The 19,745-nt window shown below is 47.3% G+C and overlaps 1 protein-coding gene and 1 long non-coding RNA gene across 3 annotated transcripts in view; one reads left to right on the top strand and one right to left on the bottom strand.

Annotated features, from left to right (window-relative positions):
* The window catches only part of LOC137521860 (uncharacterized), a 128,707-nt gene extending 124,270 nt beyond the window's left edge, over positions 1–4,437 (bottom strand). For both annotated transcript variants that reach the window (XR_011022221.1, XR_011022222.1), the window contains exon 1: positions 4,353–4,437. This is a non-coding gene — a long non-coding RNA (uncharacterized lncRNA). The remainder of the gene's footprint in view (positions 1–4,352) is intronic.
* A 369-nt stretch (positions 4,438–4,806) lies between these two features.
* On the top strand, positions 4,807–18,484 carry DDOST (dolichyl-diphosphooligosaccharide--protein glycosyltransferase non-catalytic subunit). The gene is made up of 11 exons (XM_068241686.1): positions 4,807–5,006; positions 5,938–6,048; positions 7,752–7,838; positions 8,538–8,641; positions 8,732–8,826; positions 8,908–9,001; positions 11,285–11,433; positions 11,534–11,681; positions 12,861–12,981; positions 14,711–14,817; positions 17,997–18,484. Exons 1-11 carry the CDS (start codon positions 4,865–4,867, stop codon positions 18,144–18,146), a joined length of 1,308 nt encoding a protein of 435 aa, XP_068097787.1. The 5' UTR covers positions 4,807–4,864; the 3' UTR covers positions 18,147–18,484.
* Positions 18,485–19,745: the final 1,261 nt, after the last annotated feature.

Here is a 19,745-nt window from a genome sequence, read left to right as displayed (position 1 = left end):
GCGGCCGCTGTAATAATTTTTCTGGTGTGTGTACATGACTGCCTAATTTTTCTGGCTGCACTGCGGGCAGCTGCAACAACAAAAGAAAAGGCATGTACATGCGCCCATTCCCCTTCGTGATCATTACCTTGCCGTGGTGAAGGGGCTTGCGTATCACAATGAAGCAATGACCGGCGCCTAGATGAGTGTCTCGGGGGGCACACCCACGATAATAAGGTCGTTGCCTCATTGTGGTCAGACCAAATTTGATCAGCTGGACAGTCACTGTTCTGTCATTCAGCTACATCAGCCAGGCGACCATATGGGCTGTAAAGCCACCAAAACCTGCACTCTCGCCATGGTGCGCACCAGTCCAGCACGGCCGTAATTACACAAACAGCTGTTTGCGCTGCGTTACACGGTGAGTTTGGTGTGTCAGTGTGAAGCAGTACCTTAATTACACTACCTGATTGATGTATACACATGCAAGATGTTTGAAAGCACTTTAGGCCTGTCATTTAGCATTCAATGTGATTTCTGCCCTTAAAACGCTGCTTTGCGTCAAATCCAGATTTTTCCCGGGGACTTTTGGCATGTATCCCACTCCGCCATGCCCCCCTCCAGGTGTTAGACCCCTTGAAACATCTTTTCCATCACTTTTGTGGCCAGCATAATTATTTTTTTTTTCAAAGTTCGCATCCCCATTGAAGTCTATTGCGGTTCGCGAACTTTAACGCAAACCGAACCTTCCGCGGAAGTTCGCGAACCAGGTTCGCGAACCTAAAATCGGAGGTTCGGCCCAACTCTAATCACCCACTGATCACCCATCAATCACCCCCTGTCACTGCTACCCATCAGATCAGACCCTAATCTGCCCCTTGCGGGCACCCAAGCACCCGCCCACACGCTCAGATCGCCCTCAGACCCCCCCCCCCCCCTGATCACCTCCCCAGTGCATTATTTACATCTGTTCTCCCCTCTAATCACCCACTGATCACCCACCAATCACCCCGTCACTGCTACCCATCAGATCAGGCCCTAATCTTCCCCTTGCGGGCACCCAATTACCCACCCACACCCTCAGACCCCCCTCTGATAACCTCGCCAGTGCATTGCTTGCATCTATTGTCCCCTCTAATCACCCACTGATCACCCATCAATCACCCCTTGTCACTGCTACCCATCAGATCAGACCGTCATCTACCCCTTGCGGGCACCCAATCACCCGCCCACACCTTTAGATCGCCCTCAGACCCCCCATCAATCACCTCCTGTCACCCTCTAGCACACCTACCCATCAGATCAGGCCCTAATTTGCCCTGTGTGGGCTCCTGAACACTCGGCCAAACCCTCAGACCCCCTTCCGATCACCTCCCCAGTGCATTGATTGCATCTATTCTCCCCTCTAATCATCACCCCCTGAGACACCCATCAATCACCTCCTGTCACCCCCTAGCACTCCTACCCATCAGATCAGGCCCTAATCTGCCCCCTGCAGGCTTCTGATCACCCGGCCAAACTCTCACCTGCCCCACCGCAGTGACAGAATTTTTTTTTCTGACACTGCAAAAAACACTGTACAATAACTGTGGCGCTGTTAAGATCAGTTTTGATTTTTTTTTAATCAAAACTCAGTGACCACAGCTTTCTACTTCACAAGTACTCCCTTTTGCTAGGTAGGTGCTCTTTTTCTTGGGTAGTCTCAGAGGAATACCCCCTAAATTTAGCAGTCCACCATGGCAAAAAAAGGGGTATTCCACTGAAGAGGCCTCCGAGATTCTGGCCCAGTGGGGTGAGTGCGATTGGGAAGCCTCATCCGATGAATCATCCGGGTCAGAATACAAACCGGTGAACAGCAGTGGCTTTCTGACCGATAGCAATGACGAGGTTGAGGTCCCGGCTAGAGCCAGGCGTACCACACCCCATGTCACTCGACCGCAAGGTCAAACTCAAGGGCAGCAGAGTGGTGCTAGCGATGATCCAAGTTTTCTTGGTGAGGCATGCACCAGCAGCGTAGCATCTCCTGGACCTAGCACCAGTACTACCATAGACCCTGGTGAAGTGGCGAGCACCAGCATGGTAGTAGAAACTGGTTCGGTGGCACGTGCACTAAGACCCGAGTCACAGCCACCAGCAAAACGGACCCATACTACCCATAGTCTCCCAGAGGTGCTGGGAAATCCCAATTGGCAATCCAGTGGTTCCGCCGCACCCGTACTGCTCCCTTTCACCGCCCAGTCTGGAGTCCAGGTGGAGACAGATGAACTAGAATCGGCCCTAGACTTTTTTCATCTGTTCTGCACCGTGGATCTCTACAACTTAATTGTGGCTGAGACCAACCGTTATGCCACACAATACGCATCCGCCAATCCGAGAAGCTACCATGCCCAGCCTTTTCGGTAGAAACCACTCCAAGTTTCCAAACTTAAAATTTTTGGGGCCTTCTCCTTAACATGGGTCTAGTCAAAAAGAATGTATTGCGGTCTTATTGGTCTACGCACCCAATACATCACATGCCCATGTTCTCTGCTGCCATGTCCAGGTCACGATTTGAGAACATCCTGCGCTTCCTGCACTTCAGTGCCAATACAACCTGTCATCTATGACCGGTTCCACAAAATTCGGCCCCTCATAGACCACCTGTCATCAAAATTTGCAGATGCTTATACCCCTGAACAGTCATTTTGAGGCATTTGGTTTCCAGACTACTCCTAGCGGTTTTGGGCCCCTAAAATGCCAGGGAAGTATAGGAACCCCACAAGTAACCCCATTTTAGAAAGAAGACACCCCAAGATATTCCGTTAGGTGTATGATGAGTTCATAGATTTTATTTTTTGTTACAAAAAATAAAACACGGGGACTGGGTCGGGACCGCTGTAAACCGCCGATCACTGTGCGCTCTTTAGTGGACATGTATGCCCACACAGTCCGTGCCCCCTTACCCCATCCCGGATGTCCGTGATCGCCGTCCGCAGGAAGTGACATGTACATTTAAATGTCACTCCTGCTTCTTTGCTGTTTTTTTTTTTTTTTTTAATAAAAAATAGTTCCCTATTCGAATCTGCAGATTCCTTTCTGCAAATTCCATGCAGATTCCTTTGCAGATTGCCTGCAAAGTTGCATAGGGAATTAAAGGCATCCTATGGAAGGGACTGGGGGAGGGTGTAAATAGTAGCCAGTATTTTATTGCTAATCTGCCCAATCCTAATACCAACGATTGCATTGTGTGTAGGGACAGTATGAGCAAAGGTGGCGGGCATAAAACCACCTATTATTGTGAAACTTGCTTACGCAGGCCCAGATTACACCCAGGAAACTGTTTTTCAATTTACCATACCTTGGATTTCTCCTCTGCTACCAGGCAATAGAAGATACCAAACTGTCCAAATAAGGTATCAAACTAAACTTTATAATGTGTTCTTTAAAATAAGATATACCATGTTATGTTCCATGTTAAATTGAGGGAGAAAGAGGGAAAGCGCATTTCTTTAAAAAAAAACAAACTCAGAGTAGAAACGACTTCCTTTAGGAAAGAATTCCGAGTGGAAAGGGTTAAAGGACCAATATTGTGTGAAAATGTGTAAAATTTAAAACACATATGTATAACAAACACATTTCTTCTGTTACTGTCACTAAGGGCCCTTTTACACTTAATCAGTTGCTCTCAGTTAAAAAAAAAAATGATTTTCAAAGTAAGTCCCATGTTTTCCTATGGCACCTTTCACACTTAACACGTTTTAACTGAAATCTTTGTCACAATGCACAGCAATGGAAAAAACGCGTACCAGCGCATACTAACGCACACCAACTGATTAAGTGTAAAAGGGGCCTTACAGTAGGCAGGCATGCTCAAATCCGACCCGGGAGACATCCGGATAGTTGCTATCCGGATATCTCCCAGGAATGCTGTGCGGGGGGGGGGGGGGGGGGTCAATCTACGCTGAATGACATCTTCATCGGGTCCGTACGCGTCGCCTCCCACCATGCGTTCCGAGCGCCACATTCGCCAGTCACGTAACACAAACACTTCCTCCTTTAACCCGGAAAGAGGAAGTGTTTGTAGTTACGTGACCGGCGAATGCGACGCTTGGAACGCATGGTGGGAGGCAACGCGTACGGACCCGATGAAGACGTTATTCGGGTAAAATTGACCCCCCACACAGCATTCCTGGGAGATATCCGGATAGCAACTATCCGGATGTCTCCCAGGTCAGATTTGATCATCACTGACGGTAAGCAATAAAAATTTGACAGATTTTGCACTAGTCCATCTCCTCATGGGGTATTCTTTGCTGTGATATAGCATGAAATTACTCTTCTCCCAGTAGAATGCAGTTTTCCCTCATCCTCTAATGTGTGAATCATTTCATTACCTTAGCTAGTAGTGCTGCTGGGATCTCTGTAGTTCATCCCTAACCCCCTCCCCATTATAACCAAAGCGAACCCTCTGAGGAAAACTGACAGACTGACTCTCCTCACACTTCCCGCCTTTACCTCAGTGCATCACGTGACCACCCATCTGGCGCACCCGCATTGGGAGGCTGGACGCATGCGCAGAGCTTTTCCCGGTGTAATGACAGATCCTCGGCCGCTGTCTACAGGAGCCGCTGGTGGAACGCAAGGCGGCCATATCTAAAGTGGGCAAATTAAAAACTAATAAAATCACTTTTTGAAAAATAGGGATTTAAAAAAAATGCTCGTAACCACCATAGATATATTCTAGAGTAATTGAGTGGCGTAAATACGTAATTAGCAGGGAACACATGAGGCGGGAGCCCGAATCAAAGATGACGGACAAGGCACCAGGTGACAGGAGGTGTCGCCCTGCGATTGGCCGGCTGCAGAGCGCTTCCGGTGACGTGGAGGAGGCCCCTGGTGACTGGGAATGATGGCTGCTACCCTGTGCTCCTCGCTGCTGCTGTTGCTGGGCGCCCTGCTGGGGGTGCAGGCGGCTCCCCGCACTCTGGTGCTGCTGGAGAACATCAACCTGCGGGAGACCCACTCCCTGTTCTTCCGCAGCCTGGCTGGTGAGAGGGAAGGGGGACTCGGGTGCCATACACTCTGTGCTGTACATCATGTCTGCATTACAGTATTATATACCGCATTGTGCATGTCTGTCTCACTGACACATCCATCATCATGCCTTTGTCTGGTGCAGGAGACCCATCTGTACCTATGTCTGTCACCATACATCATTAGTGATATCTGGAGAGCCCCTGTGCCCCTCCCAATATTTTATCTTACATCATCACTGACCTCCTGTGCCCCTATCTGTCACCATACATCATTACTGACACGTGGATACCTCCTGTACCCCGTCTGTCATCATACATCCTCATGCTGGGTACACACGATACGTTTTTCCTGTTCGATTCTCTGCTCAATCGTTTTTTTCTGCTCAATTATCTTCCGCTCATTTTTCTTATATTTTTCCATTTACTTCAATGAGAAATTGAGCAGTAAAACGATCGAGAGGACTATCGGAAATATGACGGAATTTATCAATCAAACGCATCTATCGAACGGAAAAACGTGTAACGTGTGTACCTAGCATTACTGACACATGCAAATCACCTGTACAGTTCTTATATCACCATGCTTACTGGCGTATAGAGACCAACTTTATTTCTAGCTGTCATCATATATTAATGGCACATAAAGACCCCTTTGCTTCTGTCTGTCATTGTACTTAAAAACTGACATGCAAAAACACCCTCTAACCCTACCTGTTATCATACATCGTCACTGACACGCGAAGCCTACTCTGCACCCTTATTTGTAACTTTTCATTCTCACTGACACATGGAGACCTCCTGTACTTCTATCTGTCACCATACATCATCACTGGCACATGGAGATCTCACTTTAACTACTTTTGTCATATTTCTTTAGTGACATGTGACAATCCTAAGATGACCCCGTTATGTCTGAAGTAACAATTGTGCTCCTGTTTTGCAGACCGTGGCTTTGACCTCACATTTAAAACAGCAGATGATCCAAGCCTCTCTCTGATCAAGTATGGAGAGTTTCTGTATGACAACCTGATCATCTTCTCACCGTCCGTGGAAGGTCTGTGTCCCTTGCGCTCATTGTCACACGATGTGCATGCATTTCTGTTGGTAGATGCAGTGTTGTGGTGTTATTATACGTAATATTTTGGCGCTTATTAGGGCTCTGCCTTTGACATGGGAGACGAGGGTTCGATTCCTGGTTAGGGTCAGTACCTATTCAGTAAGGAGTTCAAGGCACGACTCTTTAACACTGCTGGGTGGCCTCTTAGCGCATCCCAGTGGCTGCAGCTCTTAGTGCTTTGAGTCCAACAGGAGAAAAGCACTATACACATATTTGGATTATTATTAAGTCAATAATAATAGTTATGCATTTATCTAGTGATGCCATTTTCCACAGAGCTTTACAGAGTACACTGCATTACTCCTATTCAGTCCTTTTGTTCTTTCACAGTCTAAAGTTGCTCATTATCGATTTTTCCCTGGCAGATTCAATCACTGTGGTTGAATGTGATGGAGATCGATGCCCAGACATGGCTGCCTAATCGTAATAACAATCAATTTCCTTCTGAAATCAATCAAAACTATTTAGAATGTTGGCAACAGAGCTTATACTCACCTGTCTCCGGCGCTCTCTTCCTGTGTCCTGTCTTCATCCTCACCGGGGCGCCTTTACCCCGTGACCCAACAGCATGCATGTGACTACGAACATGACACGTGAAAACCTGGCCAGCTGGGTTGGAGAGAGAACACAGGAGGGAGCCCACCATGGACAGGTGAGTGTAAGCTCTGCTGCCCACACTCTGCTGGGGCCCGGGTGGAGCACTAGATGGGGAGAGACCTAGGGGCCTGTTAGTCATCAGTGTGGCGGCAGTGGTTCCTTTTTTTTTTTTTTTTTTTTTTTTTTTTTTCTCTCTTTATAAATTTCAAAGTGAAATCTTATTAAAATCTATTTGCAGTGCGTGGCAAGTAGTTGATCCCTCTTTGATCCGATCACAGAGGGCAAATCAGGAAAAAAAGGCGCTGGAAATTTGGGTTTTACAAGTACCGTAATATGAATTACGGCTATAGCGCCGATCAGTCAGTAATTTGGACACGGTCAAAAGACCGTGCCAAAATTACAATAAAAACAGCGTAATTCGGCATCCATCAATAGCTGGTAGCTGAATTGCGTGTTACCCCTGAATCCACGGCAGCCTGGAGGCGGAATAATAACGTCGCTGGGACTTTTACAGGAGAGCAGGGTGATCCATTTTTCGGCTTTACCCTGTGCCCAAATGTCCTGGTGCTTTCATTACATGTATGCCACAGAGGGATCTATCCCTTGGTCGCATCTGGTGGCCATCTGCCAGTGTATGGCCGCCTTTAGTTTTTTGGAGGGAAGTCAATTAACCACTTCTGCCTACATGCCATTTTACCCTTATGGCCAGGAGCCATTTTTACCTGTCAACGCTCCTCCCATTCATTTGATCATAACTGTCTGCTTCTCACATCTGGATGGGAAAGCAATGTGTGTATAGTGATGCCAGGATACAGTAGGAGAGGGAGCCCTGTCCATACCAACTAATACGCAAAGTTACCAGGAACCAGCTGTGCTAGCAAATCTATCACACTGTTATATATTCCTGTATGCTGGCTTTGCGGTTCTTTAAATGATTTTAATGATGATTTTTTTTTTTTATTTCTATAGTGGTGTTTTTTGTTTTTTTTAACCAGTAAAATTTGTATCCAACCTTTGTGTTTTGTATTTTTTTTTCTTTCCAGACTTTGGTGGGAATATCAATGTGGAGACAATTAGTTCATTCATTGATGGCGGAGGCAGTGTCCTTGTTGCAGCCAATTCTGACATTGGTAAGTCTGGAGTGGCTTTGTAAGATGTTCTTTGTTTACTTTTCAAAAAACAAAAAAGTTACATACCTACTTCAGTAAGGGAAATCTTTGAATGATGCTGCCCCAATCCTCTCCTGCCAGCCATGACCCTTGTTATCTTTGTGGCCACTCTCCCCTCTGTATGAGCGCTGCCACATTGCACAGACACCAGTGGGTTTGCACCTGCTCAGTAGCACAGAGCCGCTTGTGTGCAGAGGAAAAAAAAGCACTTGCGCAGCGCTTATTGTAGACTATTGTTCAGAGAGTGCCAGCAAAGCGCAGGAGGGGTATAGGGAGACCCCGGAGGCCTGGTTTATACATTGCTTGTGTTCCTCTTCTCGGTAAGTCCTCATTTCACGAGTGTGCTCAGAACCAGTGTTGTTGTGCAAATCTGGGTTTCCTTATTTGGAAACCCAGATAAAGCCGCTCAAAGCACTTCAGCATCATTAGAGAATCGCAGAGCTGCGTTCCATGTCGTGCTGCACTTGAGTTTGATGCTTCCTCCTTCTGGCTTGGTGGAAGAAGCATGGGAGTCACATGACACGTAGTGTGGAACGCAGCTCTCTCTGCAAGTAAGTGCTTTGGATGGCATTATTTGGGTTTTCAAATAAGGAAACCTGAATTTGCACATCATGCAGAACATTCATTTTTCAACATTTCATGGGTGAATATTTCCTCCAGGGGATCCCCTGCGGGAGCTGGGCAGCGAGTGCGGCATCGAGTTTGACGAAGAGAAGACGGCGGTTATCGATCACCACAACTACGACATCTCTGACCCCGGACAGGTGAGTTCCGTAGACGCGGTTTCTGCCTCTGATTGGCCAGGGTTATTTGCTATGCCAGCAGTGGAGCTTAGTGTGTTTGTCTTCCCGCAGCACACTCTGATTGTAGCCGATGCCGATTACCTCCTGAAAGCCCCGACCATCGTGGGGAAGAGCGTGCTGAACCCCATTCTCTTCAGAGGGGTCGGGTGAGTATCCTAGTTATTCACAGTACTGCTCTGAGCTGCCTGTGTTCACACATCTAATATGGCTCCTCCTCTGTTATGCAGCATGGTGGCCGATCCGGACAATCCTCTGGTGCTGGACATCCTCACCGGCTCCTCCACCTCTTACTCCTTCTTCCCAGACAAGCCCATCACTCAGGTACCTCCAGCCACTCCGCTGTGTTTATCCGCTCAACGGACAGGCTTCCAAGGGAGATGCACATACTTTATCTTATGGCTAATCCCGGTCATTGAGAAGCAACGAATTCTGAGTTCATGCAGATTTATGCATCTTGGAAAAGGACCAGTTGAATCCCACTTGGGTGGAATTTGATTGGTCTGTTTTCAAGCTGCATACATTTTGCATAATCCTGCATCAGTTCTGTATTCTTTACATTTCATTGACCAACCCTTACTTATGGATGGAGCGAACACTTCATATTTTGTAAGGGGAAGCTGTTGGGTATTTCAGTTTGGCCAGAAGTGACATCACTGTGATACGATACATGATGTCATCAAAGATGTAAACGGCTGAAAGCATCACATAGGATAAAAGGCTAATAGCCAATCAGAATTCACCTTTTAAGCACACCTGAACAGAAAATATGGATGCTGACATATTTATTTCCTTTTGAACAATGCACATTGCCTGGCTGTCCTGCTGATCCTCTACTTTTAGCCCTAGACCCTGCATAAGCATGTAGATCAGATGTTTCTGACTGAAGTCTCCCTGCATAACCTGCATGCTTGTTTCAGGTGTGTGATTCAGACACTACTGCAGCCAAAGAGATCAGCGGTACTGCCAGGGAACTGGTATTGTTTGAAAAGGAAATTAATATGGCAGCCTCCATATCCCTCTCACCTCGGGTTCCTTTTAATATTAGCCGCTTACATTCCTGCCTCTCCAGGGTTGTGTACCTCTTCCTCAGTCTGTAAGTTGTTAGGAGTCGCTGTGCAGCATAATGCCTGGGCTGCTGAAAGTGGACCTGAACTCAGAACTTCCTCTGCTCTAAAAGATAAGCAAAAGCAATAATAACCTTTTAAAGAAAAGCATGTCTTTGTTACAGCTGATACAAATCCTGCAGTAAATCAGCAGTGTCTACTTCCTGCTTTCATGGAAACAGACATAGGGTTAACCTCCTGTGTTTACAAATTAGCTGGTCTGCTGAGGCAGCCAGCTGACACAGCTGAGAGATCAAATTACACGTGATTAGTCACAAATGAGGGGAATTAGGCAGGCTCTTCTCTCTGAAAACACAGGGTGCATTTCTCTCTGTTTTTTTCTTCTGTCCTGTGCAAGAGTTCAGATCCACTTGAAGTTATTAGGTGTTTTCAGATACAAACACAGGTAGTCCCCGACTTACCAACGACCAGCCGATACAAACGGCATGGATTCAGTTTTTTCCATGAGATCAAGCCAAAAAAAGTTTAAAATCGAACTTGTAGTTTTTGAGAAAATCGATTTTAAAAAAAATTCAAAGAAAAAATGTTTTTTAAACTTTTTGTATAAGCAGGTACAGAGGGCAGAGGTGACACAGAGGGGGACACTGGAGGCACAGAGGAGGTACAGGGTGCAGAGGTGACACAGAGAGGGACACTGGAGGCACAGAGGAGGTACAGAGGGCAGAGGTGACACAGACGGGGATACTGGGGGCACAGAGGAGGTACAGAGAGCAGAGGTGAAAGAGGGGGACACTGGAGGTACAGAGGGAGGATACTGGAGGCACAGAGGGCAGAGGTGACACGGGGATACTGGAGGCACAGAGGAGGTGCAGAGGTGACAGGGGGACACTGCAGGCACAGAGGAGGTACAGAGGGCAGAGGTGACAGAGGGGGACACTGGAGGCACAAAGGAGGTACAGAGGGCAGAGGTGACAGAGGGGGATACTGGGGGCACAGAGGAGGTACAGAGAGCAGAGGTGACAGAGGGGGACACTGGAGGTACAGAGGGGGGGATACTGGAGGCACAGAGGGCAGAGGTGACAGAGGGGGACACTGGAGGTGCAGAGGTGACACAGAGGGGGGCACTGGAGGCACAGAGGAGGTACAGTGGGCAGAGGTGACACAGGGATACTGGAGGCACAGAGGAGGTACAGAGGGCAGAGGTGACAGAGGGGGACACTGGAGGCACAGAGGAGGTACAGAGGGCAGAGGTGACACAGAGGGGGACACTGGAGGCACAGGGGGGCACAGGAGGTACAGAGGTCAGAGGTGACACAGACGGGGATACTGGAGGCACAGGGGGGCGCAGAGGAGGTACAGGGGACAGAGTTGGCACAGTGTTTCGACTTAAGAACAGATTCAGGTTAAGAACAAACCTACAGTCCCTATCTCGTTTGTTAACCTGGGACTACCTGTAGTGGAAGTCTTATACTTTTAAGTATAAATGATAGTGTAATAGAATTGATCCTGTTGTGTTGTAATAAAGCTTTTGACGTTTCAGTATCCTCATGCGGTTGGTAAGAATACCCTCCTGATCGCCGGACTCCAGGCCAGAAACAACGCCCGAGTCGTGTTCAGCGGCTCGCTAGACTTCTTTAGTGATGCGTTCTTTAATTCTGCTGTGCAGAAAGCGGCTCCGGACTCTACCAGGTACTCTCCTGTCTGCAGCTGTTCTCTACAGCTGAGGCGTAGCTTCGCTCGTATTCACAGGTCACAGGTATGAAGAATGACCTCTCTTCTCTCCATCCAGGTATTCCAAGACTGGGAACTATGAGCTGGCCGTGGCTCTCTCCCGCTGGGTGTTTAAGGAGGAGGGGGTGCTGAGGGTTGGCCCTGTCGCTCATCACAGAGTCGGAGAAAAAGAACCTCCCAGCGCCTACACCATCACCGATCTGGTGGTAAGCACAATGCAGAAAAAGAGCTTACCCCATAGAAAATAGCACCACTTGGTGGTATGGTCACAGATATAACAATTTAACTTGACGTTTGACGCAGGCAGACCAGGAGTCAAGGAGGGTGATCGAGCTGGTAATCTTCTTTCTTCTTCCATTTGGCTGCACCACCCGTCACCAGCTCCCTAGCGGCTATGTCCTTCTGCCCGCGTCCCCCCTTCTTCTACTTGCCGGTCTGCGCCCTGACCGCACTGCCCTAGAAACGGCCCTGCCAGGGTCAGGCAAGCATAGTAATCCATAACTAGCCCAGCTGACCAGCTTTCAGATGGGCAGAGCTGCTGAACGGAACAGATCGGAACGACAACGAGGGACCAGAAGGACTAACGGGGACCAGAAGAAGCCTCAGGTAAGTTACATTGGGCAGATATATTCCACTTTGGGTTCCCAATCTGAAGTGAGAAGAATATGGAGGCCGCCATATCTATCTCCTTTTAAACCATACCAGTTGCCTGGCAGTCCTGCTGATCTATTTGGCTGCAGTAATGTCTGAATAACACCAGAAACAAGCATGCAGCTAATCTTGTCTGATCAGACAATAATGTCAGAAACATCTGATCTGCTGCATGCTTGTTCAGGGTCTATGGCTAAAAGTATTAGAGGCAGGGGCTCAGTAGAATAGCCAGGCAACTGGTATTGCTTAAAAGGAAATATGTTATTAAACAATCATAAAGAAAGTACTGAGATGCTGTCGTAGACACTGACTGAGGAGTGAGCGTCTGTGCACAATGTGCAAGGCTTACGTGATCCAGGAAGGTAAGATGCTGGCAACCAAGCAGAGGATCATAGTAATAACAGCGGTAGCCCAGGATTCCCCGCAGCCCCACTAGTTCCGCGGCAATTAGTACTGCTCTTTTAAGGAGGGAAGTGCCTGTCTCGTGGTAAGCACAGGTGCAGGCAGGTTGGGAACAAGGATTTCCATCCAGTGTATGGATAATGAAAACCTATTTACGGACAATAAAGTTTCCCTTATTCAAAGGTTTTGAAAACTGAACTATCCCAAGTAAAGCTTTGGTTGAAGTGCCGCATGAACCAGTGACATCATGGTTGGTTGTTACACTGATGACATCACAGAACTCGCCTCCTGTCATTGTGTGATGGTGTCTCACCTGTCATGTCCTCCTGCAGGAATACAGCGTCGTCATTGAGAAGCTGTCCGATGGCAAGTGGGTTCCCTTTGACGGTGACGATATCCAGCTGGAGTTTGTCCGCATCGACCCCTTCGTCCGAACCTTCCTGAAGAAGAATGGTGAGCTCTTCCCTGAACCAGCGGCAGATTGATGTAATGTCAGCCGGGCTAATGGGCACTTCATTAGACGAGCGTGCTCAGTTAGGGTGGCAACACACACCATGCAATCTTAATTGTATAGATTTAAGGGACAACAGATTGAAAATACTTTGAAAGGATTGTTTGGATAATCTTATAGTTCATGAAAGTGGCGAGATTGAACAAGATTGTATCGTGTGTGGTGAGCCATGTTCGGAGAGATGATTCTTTATTCAGGTAAAATTACCTGACGAACCTCTTCTCCAAGAAAGATCTGTCATAATTTGGTTAAGATAGCCATACATTACTTTTAAGCGATCCACTTTATTGGGGGATCAACTACAGTGTGGTTGATGGAAAGTCGATTTACTAATGGCCCACACATACAAGCGAGATCTGATGCAATTCTCCTTCACTAATCGAGCTGAACGATGTTGTTCCTTCATGATCTGAAACCAAAAATCAAATCTGTGTTGATTGAAAACGTGTGAACAGTAGCAGATTCCTTTATGATCAACCAATATTTTCCATCCTGCCCGATCTGGCAAATTGGTTGATTTGACCAGATATCGACCAGTTTCGGTCGATTAAAGAGACTCTGTAACATGAAAAAGATCCCCTGGGGGGTACTCACCTCGGGTGGGGGAAGCCTCCGGATCCTAATGAGGCTTCCCACGCCGTCCTCTGTCCCACGGGGGGTCTCGCTGCAGCCCTCCAAACAGCCGGCGACTGTGCCGACTGTCAGTTCAATATTTACCTTTGCTGGCTCCAGCGGGGGCGCTGTGGCGGCTTTCCTCTCCGAACTACACGGAAATACCCGATCTCAGTCGGGTCCGCTCTACTGCGCAGGCGCCGGAAACTTGCGCCTGCGCAGTAGAGCAGATCCGACGGCGATCGGGTATTTCCGTGTAGTTCGGAGAGGAAAGCCGCCACAGCGCCTGCGCAGGAGCCAGGAAGGTAAATATTACGTCACAGCTGCACGGAGGGCTGCAGCGAGACCCTCGTGGAACAGAGGACGGCGTGGGAAGCCTCATTAGGAGCCGGAGGCTTCCCCCACCCGAGGTGAGTACCCCCCAGGGGATTTTTTGAGGTTACAGATCCTCTTTAAGCAGAATGGAACATAATTGATTATTCCTTAATTCAATAAAATCTAATCGAATGGTCAAGCGTACAGGAAATTGAGTGATGTATGACAACCTTTAAAATATCTTTCTCGGGTCAAGGACCCAACCCCCAAGGATGGCATATACTTGGCTTGAGCTCCGCTTAGCAGTAATGAAGGGATCCTGGTAATGGCACACCACCAGCTGAAATGGCCAATGAGCAGAAAAAAATCGTTGTTAGCAGAGAATAAAAGTGATGGGGCCGGGTCTGCAGAGTGTGGGGCACAGGCCTAATGGATGAGGCTTAGGCACATGCCCAAGAAATGAGGTCTAGGCACAGGCCTAGGAGACAAGGCCTAGGTGCAGGCCTAGGGGAGGGAGGCCTAGGAGGTGAGGACTAGGCACAGGCCTAGGTGCAGGCCTAGGGGAGGGAGGCCTAGGAGGTGAGGACTAGGCACAGGCCTAGGAGACAAGGCCTAGGTGCAGGCCTAGGGGAGGGAGGCCTAGGAGGTGAGGACTAGGCACAGGCTTGAAAGATGAGACCTAAGATGAAGATTAAAAAAAAAAAACTCTTTGAACTTGTGTAACTTGTCTTTTTGTCACTGCAGGTGGAAAATACAGCGTCCAGTTCAAACTGCCGGATGTCTATGGCGTGTTCCAGTTCAAAGTGGACTATAATCGCCTGGGATATACTCACCTCTACTCTGCCACACAGGTACAGCACCAACTGCTGAAACTTAGCCATGGCTTCATGGACTGGAAATACATTGTCAATAGCAGCTAGGTTACTGACTTACAGAAACACTATTGCAAGAAGGGGTTACAATTTGATACTTCTATAATCATTGATACTGTAGCAGCAGAACACAATCCTCAGTATAATTCTGTAATAATGATAAAAAGCTCAGGTGGAACACTTAAAGGAATACTATCGATGTATGCATTTATTTTGAAATGCTGTATGTTGTAGCACACATTAGGGCAAGTACAAGGAGCAATTTGATTCCTCACACAGCTGTTCCTCTCAGCTGTAAAATCCTCCGTCAGTTTTGGCGTCAGTGTTGGATACAAAATGTATCTAATACTGACTGCTCCCAGAGGGCTAGACCATGTCTCTGCAAAGGGGAGATGCTATCAACTCCTCAGTTTATAGTTTAATTATCACCTTGCTGAAAGAATCTTGTTGATATGGTGGTAAGGGGTTAAAGATTCTAGCAATGTGTGTTTATTATCTTTGCTTCTCTTTACTGATAAAGATACTAATAATGCTAATTGTAGACAGTGGTCTGCCCCTCTCAGCAGCTTGTAAAGTGGATGCAGCCTGGAGTGAATCGCCTCAAGCAGGCAGCCAGTCTGAGTGTAAACACTGACTCGTGGTATAGCTAGTTATATTCCAGCAATATTCCAGCTCATTTAGTTACCTGTTACCACCTCAGATCAGCCTGTTTCTCCTCATGTCTGCTGCATGCTGTGAGTGACACAGTGACATATATTTGTGAACTGTGTGATAGAGCAACCAAGCAGCTCAGGGTGACCCAAACTACTATGAGCTGTGTGAGAAATGAATTTTTAAGCAGGGATAGTGAGAGAGAGACCTGGGTGAATAAATAAAGTGCCCCTAGCACTAGTGGTAATGTGTACACTAATATAGAGTATTAAAAAAAAAGTCGTTTCAATCAATAGTATTCCTTTAAGTATCTGACAGGGATCCCCCTGTATCTCTGATTTCTTCCACTTCACCAGACTTCTCACAGTCATTGTGTAACTTCAGTAACTGGCAGATCAGCAGCTGTGTGCAGAGTAGTAATATCTGTCGCATGGTGGAAGATACCAAGTGAAGAGGGGGGGAACTCTATCACCATAAGCTGACCAATGAGGAGCTGTCAGATATTAAATAGTGACATCTACTAGCACTTTCATGACGCGTTATACTGTGGATATGTGCTGCTATTACTTGAATGACCAAAGATAATGGGGTAGGAGGACCCAGAGGCTTCCCTCTACCGGGGTAAGCATGTGACTTTCTCTCCTCTTTAAAGGGGAACTGAAGAGAGAGGTATACGGGGGCTGCCATATTTATTTCCTTTTAATCAATACCAGTTGCCTGGCAGCCCTGCTGGTCTATTTCTCTGCAGTAGTATCTGAATAACACCAGAAACGAGCATGCAGCTAGTCTTGTCAGATCTGACTTTAAAGTCTGAAACACCTGATCTGCTGCATGCTTGTTCAGGGGCTCTGGCTAATAGTATTAGAAGCAGAGGATCAGCAGGGCTGCCAGGCAACTGGTATTGCTTAAAAGGAAATAAACATGGCAGCCTCCATATACCTCTCTCTTCAGTTCCCCTTTAATGTCTTAATTTTGGGCAGAGTGATCACCTGCTTGGAGGGATGATGCTAGAACCGGTAAGTATTTAACCCTGCGACACACTCCCCAATCCTCCATAATTAAAAAGTTGGGTTCACATCATCAGATACTCACCTAAAGAGAGGTAAGCCTCAGGATCCTATTGAGGGCGCGCAGCTCTTCCTGCTCTAGCTTGGCCGCTCAATAGCCAACCCAGTCCGCCCACGCATGCGCAGTAAGCCCAAGCTGCGGGTTCAGTGGTACTGCGCATGCGCGGACAGGCTCATATGGCTAGTGTGTGGCCACGCTTCAGAAGGAAGAGCTGCGTGGCCCCGCATCAGAAAGCAGAGCTGTGTGGCTTTAGAACAGCGAGGGAAGCCTCAGTAGGATCTTGAGGCTTCCCTTTCTTAAAGGGAACCTTAACTGAACGGGGGTAAAGAGTTTCAATTACCTGGGGCTATTACCAGCCCTCTGCAGCAGTCCTGTGCCCTCGGAGCCGGTCTGGAATCCTCCGGTCCCCCGCTGTCACTTAGTTTCGTTTTTGACGACTCACCAGTCGGCCGGCCGCCATGCGTATTATTGGACGCATTACCTACTGCAATTAGCGCTGTTGCGGACCGCAACGCGTACAAAGATACGCGTTGCCGCATATCTACGCGTGCGGAATGCGACAACGCATATTTTTGTACGCGTTGCAGTCCGCAACATCGCTAATTGCAGTAGGGAATGCGTCCAATAATAAGCATGGCGGCCGACTGGTGAGTCGTCAAAAACAAAACTAAGTGGCAGCGAGGGACCGGAGGATTCCAGAGCGGCTCCGAGGGCACAGGACTGCTGCAGGGGGCTGGTAATAGCCCCAGGTAATTGAAACTCTTTACCCCCGTTCAGTTAAGGTTCCCTTTAAAGTGGATCTGAGATAAACTTTTACTCATTGCATAATTAGGTTCCTTTCATATAGTTTATAGGGCATTCCTCAAGCCAAATACTTTTTTTTGTTTTAATACTCTAATTCCCTATAAACTAAACAAGCCTCGCCCACAGCTTTTCACAGTGCCTTGGCACTGTAGCAAGGGCTTATGGGAGCTCGGTCTGGGCAGGAGGAGGTTACTAGCCATTGATTTCAGAGGCAGAGGGGAGGAGGAGAGGGGACTGCATTTACACACAGGAAAGCTGATAGCATCTCCAGCCCTCAGCCTGCGACAATGTGACAAACAGAACATGGCTGCCCTCATTGTATCACAGGAATAAATAATCATAAACTTTTGAAGCTGTTTGCAGCTAGAGAAGATATATAGACAAGTTACTTGTTATAGTTAGTTTTTCATCTCTGATCCGCTTTAAGGTATGTATGCGAATTTGATCCCGAGCTTCAACTTGGGATCACTTTTAAGTCATTTTTGCCTTAGGTACTCTCTAACGCATATCTCTCTCTCGCTATCCACTGCACTTCCCATTACAACTCGCCAGAGACCCCTCGTGACTAGACCTCCTCTCTTTAACCCCCGTGTCTGATACACCGTTTCCTTCAGAGTATGTTTTTGTCCTTGCAGGTGTCAGTGCGTCCCCTACAGCACACCCAGTACGAGCGCTTCATCCCGTCCGCCTTTCCATATTACGCCAGCGCCTTCTCCATGATGTTCGGCCTCTTCATCTTCAGCATCGTCTTCCTGCATATGAAGGAGAAGGAGAAATCAGACTGAGAGGCTGCAGGTTCCACACAGCATGAAAAGCGAGGCCTGGCCACAGGGGGCAGCAGGGAGCAGCGACAGCAGCGGGGGCCACCATGGAGAAATCCCACCACTTTCCATTGAAGTTTTGTGAATTTGAAGTCATCATTCTGTAATTATTCCCAGAGGGGGTGAGGAGATGGAGGGGGGAACACAGAGATGCAGTAACCAGGGACGCTTCTCACCCTTTCTAGACTCTCGTGTGGCGCTTGTTTTTGTAACGGTGGGTGTATTTGTCTGTTTGTTTTGGACTTTCCTGGGCACTTGAAAATTTGATTCTTTTTCAGAAAAATAAAAATGTGTTTCCCCCATTTCCATTGTTCCTGCATGTCTTATTGCATGTCCTATTATGTAATCCTGTCCCAGCTGGGTGACCAGCTCGGTGACACAATGCTGACCCGTTTCTGGTTCTACATCTCCCAGAATCCTCCTTGACTGATTTTGAATAACATTTTTGTGACTCGTACAAGAAATATTATAAAATCTTATAGGGTATAGAGTCAGAATAACAATCCAAATAACCAAGCAGATGATAAACCAGAAGAACCAACCCCAATACCCTAAGAATAAAGTCCTTTGAACTCTGTGATCAGCAGGCGTCTAATGTGTAAAATTCTGGCTGTTGCAATAATAATGCAGTTATGCATTTACTGGTTGTAGACCAGGCTTTCTCAACCATGGTTCCTTGAGTACTCTGCAGGGGATCCTTGGCATGTTCCCCCATCGTGGGGGGGGGGGGGGGGGGGGTAATGGAGCACATTATAATCGGTACTTTAACAAGAAGCACTAAATTGGGTGTTCAGGAGACAGTATAATGAGTGGCAGTGTAATGGGTGTAGTAAAATAAACAGCCACACATATTTTTAAAGGCCATGCCTTCTCCAAAATAAATGCAGGGGTTCCTTGAGATAAAAGTTTGCAGGGGTTCCTTGAGATCCCCAAAGTTATTTGCAGGGTTCCTCCAGGATTGAAAGGTTGAGAAAGTATGTTGTAGACCATCATAGCCAATCGACTACAACTATCGGTAGTTAGGATTAGGTGTTAGGGTTAGGCATTAAGTGGAGGGGTTAAGGTTAGGCAGGTTATGGTTAGGCACAAACAATGGAAGACTAAGGTTTAGGTTTAGAGTAGTAGATAGTAAAATGTCGGTATCATCAATTACCGATGTTTTAATATTTGCTGCTTCCTCTGGTGCCCACTTGGTGTGGCGATTTCACAATACCTATTCCCACCCCCTTACATAAAATCGGGGGGGGGGGGGGGGGTGTTTAAAGTACACTGTAAGGCCTGGTGCACACCAAAAACCGCTAGCAGATCCGCAAAATACTAGCAGATTTTGAAACGCTTTTTCTTATTTTTCTGTAGCATTTCAGCTAGCATTTTGCGGTTTTGGGAAACGTTTTTGGTGTAGTAGATTTCATATATTGTTTGAGTAAAGCTGTTACTGAACAGCTTCTGTAACAAAAACACCTGCAAAACCGCTCTGAACTGCCATTTTTCAGAGCGGTTTGCGTTTTTCCTATACTTGGAGGCAGAAACGCCTCCGAAATCCAAAATCTGCAGCAGCCCGGG

This window comes from Hyperolius riggenbachi, chromosome 6 (genome assembly GCF_040937935.1).
Source record: "Hyperolius riggenbachi isolate aHypRig1 chromosome 6, aHypRig1.pri, whole genome shotgun sequence".
Taxonomy (NCBI): Eukaryota; Metazoa; Chordata; class Amphibia; order Anura; family Hyperoliidae; genus Hyperolius; species Hyperolius riggenbachi.
Note: the sequence above shows the minus strand (reverse complement) of the source record. Positions and strands in the feature narration are given on the sequence as shown.

What these genes read in the sequence shown, in the direction of transcription:
- DDOST (XM_068241686.1), top strand. Translation starts at nt 4,865, where the DNA reads ATGATGGCTGCTACCCTGTGCTCCTCGCTGCTGCTGTTGCTGGGCGCC. An exon ending in ACATCTCTGACCCCGGACAG is followed by an intron (nt 8,642 to 8,731) that starts GTGAGTTCCGTA and finishes GTCTTCCCGCAG; the next exon opens with CACACTCTGATTGTAGCCGA. An exon ending in ACACCATCACCGATCTGGTG is followed by an intron (nt 11,682 to 12,860) that starts GTAAGCACAATG and finishes GTCCTCCTGCAG; the next exon opens with GAATACAGCGTCGTCATTGA.